Genomic DNA, 19262 nt, shown 5'->3' on the forward strand with positions numbered 1-19262 from the left:
TGTGTGTGTGTGTGTGTGTGTGTGTGTGTGTGTGTGTGTGTGTGTGTGTGTGTGTGTGTGTGTGTGTGTGTGTGTGTGTGTGTGAGAGTTTCTGACAAGTTGCCTTCGGAGAATCACATTTAGCTTGGAAAACAGATGGTGTAGCATCAAGTCTTTGCAGCTTAGCTTGTGCACGTGGTGTTGGGAAGCAGTTAAGAGGTTAAGAGTCTAAGATCCTCATCGCTTGGCCTCAAAGCTTGGCCTCTCTGATGTCAACAGTGTAAAGCAGATTGGACTCTGAGGTGGTGTGCATCCAATTGTGTCAAGTCAGAGACTAACACTATACTGTGCCACTGTGTCACACGGTACTGTTACAGACTACGTGGAATACACTACATGGGCACTCGGTGCGTACACTGTAACAAAATAAAAGTACCCCGAAGAACAGTCAATTTGCCACTGTGGAGAAGCCCCTAAAATGTCTCTGAGGAACATATTTTGGTTCTTTGAAGAATGTCAACGTTTATTTGGATGGTTTCTCAGAGAACTAAGGAATCCAAAGGTCCGTTGAGGAACAAAGTACATGGAAGTACTCTTCAAGTTGTCCTGCCTTACACCTGGACCTGGACAACTGATCAATATGATCACCCCCACATTCTGGATACTGTTCTTTTTTCTCTTCATTTTTTGGAGCGAACAAAGCGTTTCGCCCAGTGCGTCTTCAGGGCGAGAGAACCTTAGGACACACTGAGCGAAACGTGTTATTCACTCCAAAAAAATTAGAGAAAAAAGAACAGTATCTGGTGTGCGGGGGTTTTAATGAACTTTTCATATTGTTCTTTGAAGAGCCTTTGATTAGCCACTGTGGGAGAACCCCTAAAGGTTCCGTTGGGATCTTTGGGTGTCTTTCCACAACGTTTATTGTAGGTTCTGCAGATAACTTTTAAGTTTCCCCCACAATGCAATTTGGTGTTCTTTGAGGAAACTTCATATGTTTACGGTGCAGTACACACTATCTGGACATAGAAACTGAAGACTGCCCCCGCCCCTCCACTCCTCTCTGCCCTAATTGCAATTCTTGCATGCGCATGACGACATGTATGTTGTATCATGGACCATGTACACTCATGTGCACTCAAAACAGAGGACTATATGTTTCAAAGCAATTGACACTACTGGGATGTTGAATTTGTTGCAGTATGTGGGTGTTCTAATGTCAGCCTTGATGTCTGACCCATGGCACAAGATGGAGTTGTTGGACATAAATGTCAAAAAGAGATTTTTGGGTAACACTTTACTTGACGCTAGCATCATACGTCTGACATAACAGTGTCATAATAGTGCCATAATGCATGTATCATAAATGCATCATGCATGTGCCATACACATTTTGTCAATGTCATAAACATGTTATGACTGTCATTAAGTGGCATACAGTTATAGCTAAGACAGCCCTAAGAATGTCAACTTTTCATGACCATAAAACGTTTTTGACATTGACATAGTGTTTGTGACTCGTCCATGACTGTGTTATGACACTGTTATATCATAGGTATGACGCCTGTGTGAAGTAAAATGCACCGATTTTTGTATGTCACTGAGATAAAATGTCAAAAAGAGATGGCAAAATGAGGAAAACATTCAGATCATGGTTAGCAGCTCACTAAACCCCAACATGGCCAATATTACTCAATACTTCAGAATCAAGAAGACGACCTATATCAGATTAGATACAGTATGTAGTGCTGACAACAGACTGGATGATGTTGGCAAATGTGGAATTCCTAAATAATATATACTGACACCCTCTCAAAACTGCATTGATATCCACTACAACTTATTATGATTCAAGTACACTCCTCGATGTAAGTAGCCTTCTACCCTCTTTTGTGAACAAAGTCTTTAAATGTTTTGTTGTAAATATTGGTATATATTGCCTTCTTTCTGTAAATAGTGCTCCCACCATCCTCAATTGTTGATATGAAGCTAATGGCATATTTTTATATACTTGTGTTTTTTTTCTTTATAATTTTGTCTCTTTTTTTTAAGCACAGCCTCTGTGCCATTGCCTTTAAGTTATGACTATTACAGTATTTTAAAACAAACAAAAAAAAGCCGGTCATGTTAAAAAGTTGTCATGGTTATGTCACTATTCTTCCTGTTATGGTTCTATTTTGTCACTGTGGGTTCTTTGTAATTAAAAAAACATTTCACTGGTGCCAGAGAGGTTTGTTTCCATATCTGTTATTAACGTAATTATCGTCCACATCCTTCTCATTCCTTGCAAGCCATATCGTAACTACAGGCCTATACCCCACTCGGGGATGCTATTTCATGACATGTATACCCCTACGCTAACTGTGGCCGTTTACAATGTATATGTTGTGGAGTGCACATAATCTCCATGTCTTGTCCTTCTTTAGCCTCACGTAAAATGAGTCTGAGCCTGTCGCCCAGAAGAACAGGCTCTTGTCTGTGTGTGTGTGTGTGTCTCAGTGGCTACCCCGCATTTGCAAAGTGTTTGTGAGTCAGAGAGTGAATGAATACTCAGTGACTGCTGAATGCATGATGGATTGACATCCCGTTCACAAACCCTCCTCTGTGGTCGAGGCACAATATAAGGCTCTGTATGACATTCACTCGTAGTGGGCAAATGAGTAGAGCAGAGGTCAATATCTATAGTAGAGTAGGCAGCTAAATGTATAAGTCGGGGGGGGGGGTAACTTACCACGCCTTAAATTGTGCACGTTTGTACTTGTTCTAGAAGTACACAGACAACTTCTTAGGAGTCACATTCACGTAATACATAACATTTCTCCAAAGTTTCCTCATGGCTATGGAAATGGTGAAATGAATAAATTAATCTACTGTGGGTAGGTCGGAGGCATGATATCAATGTTGGGGGTTGAGGAGAGGGTTGTTGTGTTGTACACATCAACATATTTGTTAGTATATTCCTTGTCTTGAAGAATAATAGAATCACACCCAGGGGCACTGTGGTGCAACCCACTAAGCCCCCCATATTTGGGCTTTCATCATGCCCGCCCCTTGGGGACCCCGGTTCGAGTCCGGAAGGGGTCATTACATTTCCCAATCCTTACCCATCTCTCTCTCCCAATCATTTCCTGACAGCATCTCACACTGTCCTGTCAATAAATCCATGAAAGCCCCTAAAAATAGATTTATTTATTTTTTAAAGGAAGAACCATACCCAGGTAGAGAGATCTTTCTTGTCTGAAGACTACTGGCGTATCATGGTGGTCTAGAAAATGATTAATTTCAGAGATTGGGGACGTTGAAATTCCCAGGCATTCCCAGGCTTGCTCTACTCTGGAAACGGTAGTAGGATTCCCTTGAAATTCCTGGGCTTGCCTCTGGAACCACACCAAGCATAACAGACACCAGAGAACAAGGAAATCCCAGGGACAGGTGTATTGAAATCTATTCACAAGCTTACCTACTCTATGTATTTTCTGCTTCTGTCAGGTTGCACAGCAAACAGAAATCATGAAATCTCAAACATTATCACAATCCGTGACGGCTTTTTGACGGAAATTGTTCCCTCAACTGCACATATCACAAGCAGGGGTGCCGACATGGGGGTGCAAAGGGCACAGTTGTCCGGGGCCCAGGGAGAGAAGGGGCCCGGAATTGGGTCTTCATTACATCATATCTATTGGGCTGAGGGGCCCTTTCAGATGATTTTGTCCCGGGCCCAGCCAAAGCTGTCAGTGGCCCTGATCACAAGCATGTCCTATTTCAGTATCTGCAAGGCCAATCATCCTTAGAGAGTGGATCCCATCACAGCAGCATTGAGTTGGAGATAAGTTTAGGTCACGTGCGTGCGTGCGCGCCGCCTGGCCTAAAGAGGCTTTTTCATGGCCCCCAGCTGAGGCATCTGCCATGCCCCGAGCTAACTCATCATCCTCTCTTCACGTCACCACGCCAAGTGGGACTCCTCTGGACCAGCTGGAGACAGCAGCTGTCAAGGACAGTGCAGGTAGGCTACAGGGGACTGTTTGAATAAAGAGGTGACATGGCAAGCAGCCAATAATTGTTTATTGTTTTAAGGTCTACATCCCAAGCGCAGAAACGCAGGCCTACAACATTAACAGATACAAAAAATAGCCTACATACTGAAATAAACTACTGTCTAAAATTATGACAGGGTGGCACGTGTGCTCTGCGTGACGAATGTTATTCAACTGTCATTTCAACACTTCCGTATTAATTCATAACCCATCCGTTTCTTTGTCTGGGTTGCTGACTAAAGCCCGTGACGCGACCGGATGATTCGGAACCGGCAGACACCCTTGTGTCATGCACCCTCCCTCGCAGCGAGCGCATGGTGATTTCCCCGCATTGACTCGTGAGTTCGGGCAGTAGAGTGGAAAGGGGGAGGGCTCGAGCGCCGCTCTGGTTTCAGCTGGTGACGTTGGGCGCGCTGAACTAACCACTGAGTTGAGTGTATTTAAATTTTGGATCACAAAGAGGGGACCTCGCGAGGGTACTTCCTACTCGCAGCTACACTTTTTCCCATTTATTATATGGTAGATGTATTTTTAGACTAACACAACTATGAGTATATCCAGGCAATGATTTAACTCCTCCTATCCACTAACCAGGTAAGTTTTTGACTTTTCTTAATTTCAGATACATAGTCTAACACTCAATTGTTCAGACTCGGCGCATGGTGAGTCTGGCGAATCGGTGCGTATTATTTGGAATATTAATAATATGGGTAGATAGACAACCCGTCGAACATGAATATAATTTGTTTTCTTTTGTTGAGGAGTTTCCCGCTTGGACTGTTAAGTTGCTTGAATTTTTCTAGGCGGGGGATGGATGGTGTCGGAGAAAGGATCATTTTGTAGCCTACCTTTTTTGTAGCCATGAACATCGCTTAGGACTTAAATGTACCTACCTCATAACCCACTCCCCCTTCATGGTAGCCTATTAGATTAGTTTACGAAATAACATAGGCTTTGTTGTTGCCAGTCCTGGGCGCCCTGGCTTTTGTTCGTGATGGCTAAAAGCATCACAAAAATCCAAACTCATATTAGCGTTCCGGAAAATATACCAAGCATTATTAAAGTTATGGAAATGGGGGTACTCTTCTTCTTCTTTTTTTCTTCATCGCCTCCAACTTGTAGACTACCACCCGTTGCCCAAAGAGAAAAGCAACGGAAATCCACCACAACACTGTGTGCATTTCAGCTTAGAAGGAAGTAACGGTGAAGTGTACATTATTTCGAATACTGTCAACACCTATTCAAATATTTTTTATTTAGTTTGTTAATGTCAACACGGGCTCGTCTGTATAGTTTCACAGCAGCTGGTCTCGTGTTGCGTTGCGTGCCACGTAGTCTGATGTCATTCTTATTGGCATCAGGGTTGTTCAGATAGTGTTGCCGTTTACCTGGTGACAAAAATGCCAGAATACGCAATGAGGAGATACAGTAGATAGGCTACCAATAAGTCAATATAAATAATCTTCCCATCCACTCTTCATTCTTCTGGGCACGAGGGGTTGAAGATTTCGTACTGACTCTCCTACTGTGGATGCGTTTACTACCCTTGGTCACCTCCCATAACATCCCCCTCCATAAGTCAACTTCACACACCATTGTTATTATTGCATTATTAATAAACCTAGGTATATGCACTATGCATGTGGACTATACACATACAGTACACCAAGCAAAACATATCCTCTGCTCTGTTATGGAATGTATTTGCTGGCTATAAGAATTGTCACTTAAATAAAAGTGGGAAAATGTTTGTGCAAACACACACACACACACACACACACACACACACACACACACACACACACACACACACACACACACACACACACACACACACACACACACACACACACACACACACACACACACACACACACACACACACACACACACACACACAGACAGGTAGCCTATGCCTGTGTGTACAGGCAGTCTGGATTTCCGTTGTTATTTGGTTAAAATAATAATGGGCTTTGTGGTTTTAGCAATGCACTCAAACCACCATATTGAAATCAGCCATGTTAGAGATCACGAAACATCAAAACAGTAACTTCAGGCCAGTGAGATAGCACTAATGTTACCCCTGATTTTTTTTTTTACTGTACACATACATTAGTCTAAACTGGTCTCTGGGTCTGTCCCACTGTTATTAAATGTTTCCTCTCCTTTCATGTCCGGAAGCTTCTCCTTTTCAGTTTGAAATATTCCTGTTTATAATCTCCAAACACGCACAGCTGATCATATGTCACATAATGCTATGCTTGTTCAGTTGGTAATTTGTAACCAAGAACCACGTTTATTTTGGACATGGTGGCCATTTGAATTTACAAACATTTGACATACATGTAGACTACATAGTCATTCAAAGACTTATCAATGACACTGTAAAGCCACCCAGCAGTCTGCACCACACTCATTACATTGTGGTTGATGTCTATGTGTTGTGCAAATACATCCCTACTGCAGTACAAACCATTTAATGCCGTAAATACTGTTTACATTTTTGAAGTGTTCCTACACCTACTAATTATTTGCCTTGTTGCCAGAATCAGTCTCATATCTGGGCCATGTAGTGGCTCAAGAATTAAAGCACAGAGAGGCATAGACTAGCCTGGGTCAGATTTTGAAATCACCACGAAAACCCTGAACTTGTGACTATTCTCTGATTTCTCAAACAGACAAAGAATCCTACCACTAATATCCTTCCGTAATCTCTTGAGCATAGGGAGGAAAGCATCCCTGCACACACATGTCCGCATTGACTGAGCATGATATTTAATTTGAATTTCAACATTTAAAGCGTAATGTCCTCTTCCTGACTCTGTGGTTATACTGAATCAGGGAAGAAGGGAACAAAACAACATGAACCTATTGCCCTTCCACATCATATTCTTTTATCACTCTTTCAGCAGTCTGGAATGAAATTGATGGCAGCGTTTGGATGTTGGTATTGTCCATTCTCATATTCCTGTGGATTCCTTTGCGTGCCTTTGGTTGACCCAGTGGTTTGAAACTAAGAATACATTGGTGGCCTGCCTGCCCTCTGACCCTGGGCTCCGATAGAGATCTTTGCCTGTGAAGCCACCCACAGTGGAACCTTTGTCACCCGCCTCATTCCCATGACTTTATAGTTAACACACATGCCAATAGCGCAACTTCAAAGTGACACTAACATATATATTTTTTAAATATATATTATATATATATATTTTCGGGCTATTTTTTTACCTTTATTTTTGACAGGACAGTGGAGGAGAGACAGGAAATGAGTGGGGGGGAGAGAGATGGGGAAGGATCAGCAAATGATCCAAGCCAGAATTGAACCCGGGTCGCCACCGTAGTAACCCAGTGTCCTACTGTTAGGCCACTGCAGGGCCACACAAACATAATTTAACCAGAAATACATACATGTCAATGGTGAAACAGATATTTGGCATGGGTATATCTGTCAATTTCTGAAGCACCTGCACTTTTTTATAAACCTCACATCCACGGTCCCATTCAGAGTCTGGTTGTAAACCCCGGTGTAGGGCTCCCTTGGCATATCAATGGCAGCATAATGGCTATTTGTATGTTGCGTCTGGTCCGGCCGCAGTGTGTATTTTGTGCTTACTTGTGTGCTTTCCAAAACAAGCTTATGTAACCATATATTGATGTAGCTATTCTGAGAGGCCCGTCGGAGAGAGAGAGCACAGAGCAGACTTTTCTGCTGTGTGTCCAGAATCTGTCAAGGTCATCGTTCTGTTCCAGCACAGTCCAGGGATGTGAGGCTGAGTTTAGACTAGAGAGAGCCATGTGTTAGCTAGCTACAGTAGCACACTGGAGTTGCTCTGACTCATGATCTACTGCAGAGGTGGGCTCAAGCCTGGGGGCCTCATGTCATGTTAGCCTGGCAACGCCATCCTATGTACTCCGCCCAAAGATTTTGACAATGCACATAGTCTTGCGAAACCCTCCAAGCTTCGGTTCGCTCACCTGTTTAGCCAATCAGCAAACAGTTGAGAGTGGCACAGAACTCACCTGAGAGGTCCGTTACTGATTGGTTACGGTAACGCTATTCACACTTTTGTTTTGTTATGTGTATCCTTTTGCGACACTATATCGTAACAGTCACACAATATGAGTTTTAATTTGAATTCAGAGCTCCAATGAATTTAAGTGGCAGAGATCAGACCTTCTCCCACCCTCCACCATTGAGACGGATTCCTCTTAGCTTTCGCCAGACGCTTTCGCCCAGACTAGCCTCATGTGGCCCATGGAGCCATTTCATCTGACCCCCAGAACCTTCACAAGACAACTTATAAATCAAAAGCATTTTAAATCATAAAACATTCTTAAACATCTAGGCTTTTTACAGGTGTGAGATTAATCACATCTAAATATTGTAATGTTCAGGAGTGAAATAGTCAACAAGTTATGCCAGTGTACCGTACATTACAGTGTCTCTTATTATTGGCACAGGTGTGTTGCCAGCAAGATCGGGCCCTTAGGTCAATATTCTAAACCCTATGTGGCTCTCGGGCCAAAATAATTGCCCACCCTTGATCTACAGTCATTATACTCAGGTATGGCATCTAAAACCCTGTGTTTGCTTTTGGATCTTCGTCTTCACATGGAGTATAGCCATAAGGGATGACACAAACCACAAGGAAGAGCATGTGTAAGGTGTTGCACAATCAACAAACATGTTCTTCGTCAGAAAAGAATGGACGATACCTTGACTGTGGTTTGCCGGCTCTTTTCCCTAATCCTGATGCTATATTTTTGACAACTTGATTGTCCAGTAGTGAACTTTGGAGGCCTCTCACAACCTTGTAACCTATTGCAAACTTATACAGTATCTCATTCACCTCTTTAACCTGTGGGCTATACATTTGGCAAAACAAACTTCTTGGAGCACAACTCAGCTCCAAGTCTCTCTCAACTTTGCATGTTTGTCCACTGACTTTCTCCTGGACTACTATTCCTGAAGTAGCCACAGACTTCTGGTGATGCTGGAGCTAGATGCTTTGGGACGTGAGCGAACTGGACCAGCCACTCACAACCTTGTAACCTATGGCAAAAAATATCTCATTTGCCTCCTTAACCTGTGGGCTATACATTTGGCAAAACAAAAAACAATCTTGGAGCACAACTCAGCACTTTGCATCTTTGTCCGCTGACTTTCTCCTGGACTACTATTCCTGCATGCCAAGAGCAGAGAGCTTCTAACTTTTAATAGATGACTGGAAGTAGCCACAGACTGCTGCTGCTGCTGCTGGAGCTAGACGCTTTGGCACGTGAGCGAACTGGACCGGCTGGTTCTTGTGGGATGCCTTGTCCATCATTTAAGCAGAGAGCATTGTGGGTAATTAAGCTTTTTTTCGAGGACGATAATTACAGATGGAGGGCAGTGAAAGTCAAAGCCAGAGGAATTTGGGTGGTTTGTCCAGAGGGCAAAGGTTGCACCCCCCGACACACTTTTGGAATGGTTTGGCTCCCTTGCGAAGCTTCGATAACTTTCGCCCACACACACTCTAAGTGGCTGACTTCCTTTGTCAGAGGGATAAATTACAAGATAGGAATATAGATTAAAAATTCGACTTACTTACTTTAAGCATACAGTACTTTGTCATTCAGCCTTGCCAGACTTCCATGGCTTTAACAAAATGGGTCTATTTGCAGTTCACTTCACATGTGGCTACAGTTAACATTCCTGTCAATACACGTCGCCATCTAACATAGGCTAACATCCTATCCTATCCCAGGTGGAATTTCCCTGTGGGATTGAAGTAGTCCCCATAACAAAGAGAGGGTAGGGAGATTTTATTCCATACGGTACTTTACTTTATGGCTTTTCTGGTTTTGTGTTCTCATTAATGTCTGGCCTCGCCCTGATCAGTTGTGGATTGCTAGTGATATATACATGGGGCCGTGGTAACTCTGTACGACACACCTGGGTGGTTATACATGGGTTTTTTTGTTTATAAACACGGTGTTGTGAGGAGGGGAAAGACGCTGGCAGCCACCCACGTGAGCTACTTTTTTGACTGACAGCGGTTTCCAACAATCAGAGGTTGAGTTGTGCGCAGCCAGGGGAAAACAAAAAATGAGAATCCATGTAAAGATTAAGCCTCATCTTCTGTGGCCTATGTGCCGGCTGTTGCCATCAGACGCCCCACATTGCTCCAGGGAGAATGTCTCTGTTTTTAATTAGAAGAACTGAGAATCTCCCAGCATAAGAGTGTCTTGATATCCAAAAGCCCAAACAGCATCACACAGACTGAGTTAAACAGGTCCAAAAGAGCCCAAGTGTCCCTCTCTAAACTCTCGTACTCTATAGTTTTCCGAAGCCCTAGTGACGCAAAAGTACCAACAGTGATCTTGTTTAAGGCCGGTGAATGATGTCAAGGTGTCAATCTCCCCAGTGGAATTTTAAACTCGTGTTACCACAAACTGATTTGGCTTGCAGGCAAGGTGTCTGGTTTGTCTGTTTCTAAGGCCCTGTGTGTCTGCTCACAGAGGACACGAAAACAATGAATGTGCCTTAACATTTGTCCCATCCGACTCAACCAGAACGTTTAGAATTCTGAACCTTTCAAAGTCTCAAGGAGCAGCAAGTTTGCTCAGCCATTTATCCAGCTTGGCCGTAGACAGCTACAGTCACACTCCGACTGTCGGTCTAGTCCTCTTCTGTGGCTGTCATCGTGCTCCTCTCCTCTCCTCCCTTCGTCTTATGTGGTGGGTTGCCACACAGGAGGCTTCACTGCTGTGCTGTTAAATCATGACATCAAGCTCCACAAATAAAATTAAAAAGCGCTCCACTGACTCTACTCGAGACACTGCAGCTGATCCCGCCACAGAACAACTGCTAAAACATCTCCCTCTGTATTGTTGAAAACCACAATGCCACCACCACTGAGGTACTACATGCCATTTAATCCTTGTTTGTGCCGTTTCAAGGCAACTCTTTTCACGAGACCAACCACGGCACAAACAAAAAAAGTATAAGCGGCGCAGCTTCCAAAAATAGACCCTGTTTGTTTCATCCGTCATAATCGTGGATCATAATAGGGAAAGAGGTGTTTGGCTGAGAGCACTAATTGCTACCTCACACCAGCTGAATGAGCCATCAAAACAGGGTCCACGTGCTTGTCCATCACTCTTGTTTGTTCTGGGCATTTTTTTTACTCCATAATGTGACTTGTTTCTATGCTTTGGTTCTTGTATAGGAGATATAAAAGAGGATTGATGGCCCAGCGTGTTAGACTGGACTGTGCAAACCTGTCATTTGTCCCTCTCTGTTGAGGGTTTAGATTTTATTATTTATTTTTTTGGGCTTTTTTTTCGGGAGGTGTAAATTCCCGCATTTCCATTCTCCGTATAAAGAGAGCGTGACGGCTGTCAGCAGGCACATGCTTGGCAGAGAGTGCGACACTTGTTTGGGGATGAAAAAATGAAAAATAGGATGCAATAAAAGGCCGGCCGCAGTCAGCTGAAGAGAGGAAGGAGATGCAAGGGGGAGGCAGACAGGCACTATGTTGTATAGATGGAGAGAGTGTAAAAGGCGTGGAGGAGATCCGAACAAAAACGTGTTGGCTCTGCTATTAAAATGTCTGGCTATTTCGGAGGAGCCCATTGTGAAGGCTGGCAAGCTATGAGACTAAAAGAAAGAGGCATGGAATTACCAAAGAAGACAGCGAGGGTGTGGAGGAGAGAGTGTGACACGTGCAGTGGTTTTCAGGCCCTTTTCAGACTGGTGTACATTTTCAGCCGGGAGTCAAGCAGAGAGTTCTGAATGAACCCAGTTCCCTCTGTGAGGTCTCAGAATTAAGTGAAATATACTATACACACCTAACATTACAGAACAGCTAAGAATCTTATTGACGAGGGTGGTTGTCATTTATAATGCAGTAATAATATACTATAATCTCAGTGTACCTGTAGCCCGCTAATGCACGCCGTACCTCCAGTGCCACCCTGTAATAGTCATTGAAAAGGTTAACTACCATCGTACTACAGTACTACACAGGGCCTTTAGTAATGCACTACGACTTGGTCATTGCCATTCTGATAACAGCAAATTCATAATGCAGTGTTTTAACAGGTTAATTCATAGTAACTGCATATCCATTGTGAGGGTTGTCATGTCTAGTCATTGGTCTGTCATTAGGCCAGTCATATTTGTTGTCCTGCTGCTGTTGTTGTTCAGGTCAGCAAAGATCTGTTCACTACTATTGTGAGCAGGTCGCCGACAGCTTTTGCTGGGCCCAGGACAAAGTGATCTGAAAGGGCCCTCTATCCAATACATACAATGTAATGAGGACCCAATTCTGGCTGTCTCCCTGGGCCCGGGACAACATACTCATTTGTCCCCCTCTATTGACGGGCCTGATTGTGAGAACATGTCTGGTTTCAGATGGATATCGCGGGTCAGGTGATTCTACGCCAGTTGTTGGTCTATAATATCATCTACCATCTGCTTGCTGTATTTCCCTTAAAAGCTTCAGATAATGAATAGATTGCATTGCAATATTGTATAATTGTTAGATACCTTTGACAAAGGAAGTTTTGATTCTGGACAGGTCCACTTGAAAGAAGAAAGATAGAAAGGAAGCCCAACTGGGAAACTTCAACTCCCATTGTCATTGTGACAGCACACAAGTGAACCCTGCACACTGCACACAACGAAATTGCATTCATGCCTCATCCGTGCAAGTGTTGAGACTCTTGAGACATTTGAGAGTTACAGAGTGTGGCGGCTGTCGACGGAAGTCAGACACGTGCCAAATGCCATGCTCCCTTAAGTTTAGCCAGGGCAACCTCACAAGAAACTCAAGAACCTCTTCAATTTGTTGTTTGACAGCTTCCAAAAGAACTAGTCTTAATTTTTGGGCAGCTATTTTGGGCAGCTCTTTTGTGTTTTTTTATTTAATTTCATACACTTTTTTCACTTTGAATGCTTTGAAAGGCCACAAAATAAAGTTGAATGGTTGAGATAGATCTTGGTGAGCTGTAATTACTCTTTATGGTATTTTAATGAAGGGCCCCAGATTTAACCCAAGCTCTCCAGACAAGAGAAACAGCACACTCAGATGCTGATCTGTAAAAAAGACAAAAAACAGCTGAAACGTGAGTGACAAGCAAAGCGCCATTCGTGTTTTTTTTTCTCAATGGGATGTCGGACTGGAGTGGAGAGAGTTTTGGTGGACACTTGTCATTTCGCCATTCCTCGGAATTACAGAACGTGCACATTATTGCCCGGAGCCCTGTCATTTCACTTTGAGGGCATGTTTCGAGGCCCGGCGGCCAAAACCGGCAAATGGTTTGAGTTGTTTATTTATTTATATTTGCTCCCCGGAGAGCGAGAGCGAAGTAGCCTAGCGTAGCATCCAGCTGGCACGTGTGTACGTATCAATCTTACACTAGTTGATCCTGGCATGGCGCGTTCCTTCCAGAGACTTGAATCCTGTCATTTGAGCTGGAATGTGTCAGCATGCCCTCCAAAACGTGTATAAAGTTATTGAGCACTTCGACATCTCCCTGGTCAGGGTTAGTCTTCCCGACACAGCGTGGGCGAAGGTCGGCAGCACTCCTGCTGCTGCGGTGGTGTGCCGTTGCTGCTGCCATGGCCCTGGTCCTTCTCGATCTCCATGGCTGGATTGACCTTAGGGCCTACAGGACATTTGCCCGGTGTGGACTGTGGGTGATTTTGTGCCTGGCCATTCTCTTAATGGTATTAGTCCTCATGCCGCTACAGCAGGCCTTTCCACGTTTCTGCAGTGTGTAAGTTGTTGCTTTACGTTGAAGGTGTAGAAATTGCCCCTGAGGCACCACGTATTTGGCTAGCACGACAGGCTGCGCAAACAGCGCAATCTTCGCACAGGGAGTGCGGATTTGCACTAATCTTTGGCTACTCACAGTATTTGACCACCTCTAGCAATGGGATTGCGCTTCAAATGCCCCAGAGTTTCCCTTTAAGTGAAGCAGTTATGGCTGTTATGGTCAAAATAGCTCATATTAGATGACTAAAAGATTATGACAGGCTTCACAGTCTCTCTCAATGACGGGTGGACTGGTCTTGGCTGAAAAATCCCGGCCTGCTTTTTCGCTCAAGTCCAGTCCAGGCCATCTGCACCAGCTCCAGCTCCAGCTCCATCGCCTGCTGCTCCAGCATGACAGAGCCAATGGCAACAGGACACCTGGCCCACGCCACACGCCTGCCCTGCGGCGCTCATGCACTCAACCACCTCCATCTGCACCAGCAAACAGTCAGAGATTTTACTGTAGCAGGTTTTGCACCAGGTTTTCCATTGATGGAGAAAACCTTGGTTTGTATCTTTCCAATTATGGAATTTCTAGACAGGTAAAACCAGGTCACTTCGAAATATGTGCCGCTGGATTGTAGCTTCCGAATCCAGGTTGCCAGGTTTTCTTGACTGCGTGATAATTGCTCCTTGGAAGGTACAGCTCGAAACACCTTAGAAGTCCAACGGAAGTCGCACGGTACCCTGTATGTGCACGGAACAGGAAAAAAAATAAGTAGCTCTTACGGTATCACTTAGGCCGTCACAGCCACGCAGTATATTCAATGCTCCCGGTAGCAGAGGCACATAGTGTATTTGGGTCTTCAGGTGGTCGGTCTTTAGATGTAACCCTAACCCCCACGATGAAGTGCCTGCTGTGAAAATGTGCTATCTCCCATCTCAATCTCTGCAACAATTATGCTTATCTTTGTTCACCACAGCAGTAACATGAGCAAGACGTCTTACTGTAGTATGCAAGCAAGCCCCTGTTGTCATGCCAAAGGCTTCCGTCACTATCCCCCCTCTACACTTAAAACCAAATGCTGAGGTCTGTGGTGGCACTGGAAAGCCACACACTCTGTGTTGTGCTATTGGGCTCTCTGTGAGTGGCCGGTGCTCCACCCAGCCCTATCCCATTCAGGCCAGGCCCTGGTGTGCGTGTGTGTGTGTCTGCGGGGACCGGATGGGATGGTGCTCGCTCCACGAGTGGGCGGAGGAGGGGCCAGAGAGTGCTGCTGGAGAGATGCTGGGTGTGTCTGTGGTTTTGTGTGGAAAGTATAAGGGATGTGGAGCCTGGCTCGGACAGGTACACTTGCATCCGTCCGGCAGGTTCTCCTCTTTCCTCCTCTCTTCGGCGTTGAAGCCACTTGTGAGCCTTTCCCTCAACCACCTTGCCTCTCCTCTTGCCTCTCCTCTTGCTTCTTCTCTTGCCTTTCGTGTGGCAGCGATCGTTTAGCATCCTCCCCAGATCAGTCTCCGGGGCAACCCCCGTCATCACACCAACGCCACGCTGGGGTAAGTAGAGCCGTCAGCTGACACCCCGGTGACAGCGAGCTGCCTGCTCTCTTACTCATCCGAGGCCCATCTAGGGGCACTCTGAACAGATGCACAGGGAGAAGAGAGAGAAGAGTGAGAGAGATAGAAGAGTGGGAGAGAGAAGAGTGAGAGAGGAGTGTGTGACAGAGAAGGAGACTTGAGAGACATCTTGACTTGAAGGAAACTTAGCATCTCTTTCTTACAGAGAGAATGAGGGCACAATAGATAGACTATTTATTTGTCTTTGCAAAAACTTGTTCTGTGCCATTGACAGTGCATCTGATAGTTATAGGAACAGAATAAACACAAAAGACAAAAACACAGCATGACACTGAACAAGACAAAAGGCAAAACCATGTACAAGGCATTATGTTTTGTATGTAATGTATGTACTGTATATACAGTATCTACAATCCATACAATGTATATACAATGTACACATGGTACAATGCAGTATATGTTGCTGCAGACTAGTTGTGTTTGTATCTGCTTTTTTGATGTTTTACGCAGTGCAGCTCAGGAACAACCTCCATACATTTACAGCATCTTGTGTTTTTTATGTACACTACAGCATGTTTTAAATTATTTGCCCACTTCCTCATAATTCTTGCGTGCACTCAACAAGACATCATCAACATAATCCTCTATGGTCGGTGTAAAAGAAATATGCCTGGCAGGTGGGATTTTATGTCCATTTTTACGGTTATCCATCTCAGTATGTACATTTATGGAATCCTTCTGCTTGAAGTTACACCAGTGGGCCAAAATCCTTTCTAGGAATGCAATGCACAGATGTTTTGTTCCACTCAAAAACGTGCATTAGCCTATAGTTTTTCATATTCATCAGTTTCTTCTAATCACAGTAATAGTGGCTAATGGTCAGTAGACCTCACCTGATAGTTTAGTTTCTGTGTATGACAAAATAAAGAAAGCTGAGGGACGTTCAAGAGAGAGGAGAATTTTGCTGAGTAAATTCAACACAGATCGAGAAGGGCCAACACTTTGGGTATTGACATCAACTCTCTTAATGTTAAATTGGCACTGTAGAGTTGAGTGTGGATGTCTAATTGAAGAGGCATGTTGTCCATGGGGTAGGATCAGATGGTGTTTATGTTTGGGCCAGCATAGGGCAGGGTGCCACCTCTGTCTGCTGTTGAAAGGAGAGCAGGAGGGTAAAAATCTATCTAGGAATGCATAGATGTATTGTTCCACAACAACATACTACAGGCATTAACTATTGCTTGCCATTTTTAATCAGTGCTTTTCAGTCTAGGTATTATTTACAACTTGCATATATTTACCTGTGTCTTCTTGGTCAGTTTACCTGTTATAGTAAGACATATTTAAATCAGAGAATCAAGAGAGCTGAGAAGATCTGAATGACCTATTGAAGAAGAGGCAGTTTGTCCATGGGTTTGATTCAGGGGCAGATGGGATATATAGATCTGGGCCAGCTGAGCTTAGGGGCAGATGATGCATCAGCCTGTTGCTATGAGGTGAGAGCAGCAGACTAAAGATCTCTTTAGACTCCTCCTGCAGCTGCAGGAGACGCACTGTCAGCGTACGGGTAGCGACAGATTACGGACAATTCAGTCTGGGAGAAGTATACATTCAGCGCTGCAAGGGGTCGTTTCAGCTCTGAAGGTGGGGGGGCGTGGTGGCTGTTTGGGTACGTGATCTGCCGCCACCCCCCTCTGACAGAACGTGTCCTGCAGCTGCAGTAGGAGTCTAAACTTGACTTAAGGTGAGAGCAGCAGACGACAAGCAGCGGACGAGTTGAGGGAGGGCTGGAGAGCAGAGGTGTAAATACCCCTCGGCCAAGTGGGAGACAGAAATAAATTGGAATTTTGTGGCCTTTACGCTCACCATGCCCTCTTGCTCTTCGACGGACAATTGCATTCCTTGCAATCCTCCTCTCTATCCCTCCCTCTCTCTTTCATTCATTATCTCTCTCTCTCTCTCTCTCTCTCTCTTTACCTTTTGAGACCATGTCATTCGTCAACCCTGGGCCCAGTAGCTTAAAAAGTGATCATCACAGCAGCGCCAGGCTGTTGACTTTATCTGTGGCAGTCTTTATTGGGCTTAGTGGCTCAGGGTTGACCTTGTGTAGCCTAGCTAGCCTGCCCATAGAGTCCTGTCCAGAAGGGGTTTGGAGGTGAGAAGGTATTAAAGGAGAGGAAGAGGAGGATGGGAGATGTCTTTGGGGATGTTTCTGGAGGTCAAAGGTCGGGGTGGGGGGTTGGGTGACAGTTCTTTTCTGGATTCTGCTCCTGGAAGTTTTCATGACTAAAGGTAGGACAGGAGATTTTGGAAAAATGGTTCCAGCAAGCATATCTTTTTTGAAAAGGCACACACATGTCCATTCTTCAGACCTCCTTTCAAGACCACACAAAATGAGTGAGAGTGGGAGAGAGAAGCAGATTTTAGTTTGATGGGCATGTCTGGAGCCAATCATTTTAACTAACCAGTTCAACATGGTGTTTTTTGATTATTATGCTGTTAAAAGTATTTTATTTTTGGTGGCAAATCTTCTAATGTAATGTCTGCAATGCCTGTGGAGATTTCCAGCAGTATAGTAAAAAAAATGCTCATATCTTCCTTTAAATGCAGCATGTGTTCTGATGTGTTTCTACTGTTCATTGACGTCAGGCATTTTGCTAGACTGGCCATTCATTCTCTTGAATCCTCTATATGCCTTTTCAGCAGCAATCACTCACTGCAGACAGATGTCCACTCTGGATATGTGAGGCTACAGCATGTGTACTGTATGTGGCTTTAATGTTGAGCGGACCCAGGGAAGCCGAAAGGGGGGTGGCAAACGGGTTTGTTGTCCCGGGCCCAGGGAGAGAGGGGGCGCAGAATTGGCTCCCCACTACACTGTATGTGTTGAGAGGGGGACCCTTTCAGATGATTTTGTCCCGGGCCCAGTCAAACCTGTCAGCCCCCCTGAGCAGCCCAAACAGGCAACACAACAATGGCACCCCCCCCAAAAAAAGAAAAGCCACACTGGTGGCCAGCTTTAGTAACCCAGAGGGTATTTTTACACCATTGTGGTCTCACCTTTTACAAAACAGGGCTTGGACTCGACTCAGTCAGTCAGTCATTTCACAGACCCACCATTTACAGCCAAAAGCTGTTTACCTGTTTTGGTTGCGTTGTTTTCCCCTCGGCTGTGTTTGCGGTTGTTGGGAATAGCAGCATGTAACGACATGTGATGATGGGAAGATTTGCCCCTAGGTGAGAAATTGGCGGTTTGTGATGTGATGTGAGTTCACAGTTTTTTTTGTATGCTGACTGGTTTCATCCAATGTGACTGTGTGCCTTCATCTTAGTTCAAAATTATTTTTTTTAACCCTCTCTGTCTCTCTTTTGTCTCTCTGTTTCCGCAGATCATATGTTTATAGAAGAATATTTTGAAGATGATGATGAACCACCTCTGCTTCTCAGCTTCTTTTCTTCTTGTTGTAAGTCAATTTATATGTAGTGTGTGTGTGTGTGTGTGTGTGTGTGTGTGTGTGTGTGTGTGTGTGTGTGTGTGTGTGTGTGTGTGTGTGTGTGTGTGTGTGTGTGTGTGTGTGTGTGTGTGTGTGTGTGTGTGTGAGAGAGAGAGAGATTATTTATACTTGTTCATTTACAGTATGTGTGTATGGCTTTGTGCATGTGTTTGTGAGCGCACTAGAAGAATAATTATCAGTGGTGGCAAATGAGTCACGGTAGATTGTCTGAGGTCTCTGGCACTATCGTCACTCCGCTCCTGCTGCAGCCACAGCATTCCTCATCATATGCCAACCGCCATGCTTGCCCATGCCCGTTACCTCGTACCTATGCCTATGCCTTTTCCTTTAGAAACACGACCACGGACTCTTCCGTGCAATTACAGTTTTAGCCTCAGTGAAATAAATTCTTGCATAAACATTTGTGGCATTTCATC

At 44.5% G+C, this 19262-nt stretch overlaps 1 protein-coding gene across 5 annotated transcripts in view; it reads left to right on the forward strand.

Moving 5' to 3' along the window:
• The first annotated feature begins 4297 nt into the window (after positions 1-4297).
• The window catches only part of relt (RELT TNF receptor), a 37334-nt gene continuing 22369 nt past the window's right edge, over positions 4298-19262 (forward strand). For 3 of the 5 annotated variants that reach the window (XM_063205340.1, XM_063205337.1, XM_063205341.1), the window contains exons 1-2: positions 4298-4604; positions 18721-18795. In XM_063205340.1, coding sequence (XP_063061410.1) covers positions 18751-18795 — 45 coding nt within the window. In that variant the 5' untranslated portion in view covers positions 4298-4604; positions 18721-18750. Of the gene's footprint in view, positions 4605-5909; positions 13776-14215; positions 15311-18720; positions 18796-19262 lie in introns of those variants that run through there. The other 2 variants (XM_063205339.1, XM_063205338.1) reach the window with 2 other exon arrangements.

Source organism: Engraulis encrasicolus, chromosome 8 (assembly GCF_034702125.1).
Source record: "Engraulis encrasicolus isolate BLACKSEA-1 chromosome 8, IST_EnEncr_1.0, whole genome shotgun sequence".
Lineage (NCBI taxonomy): Eukaryota > Metazoa > Chordata > Actinopteri > Clupeiformes > Engraulidae > Engraulis > Engraulis encrasicolus.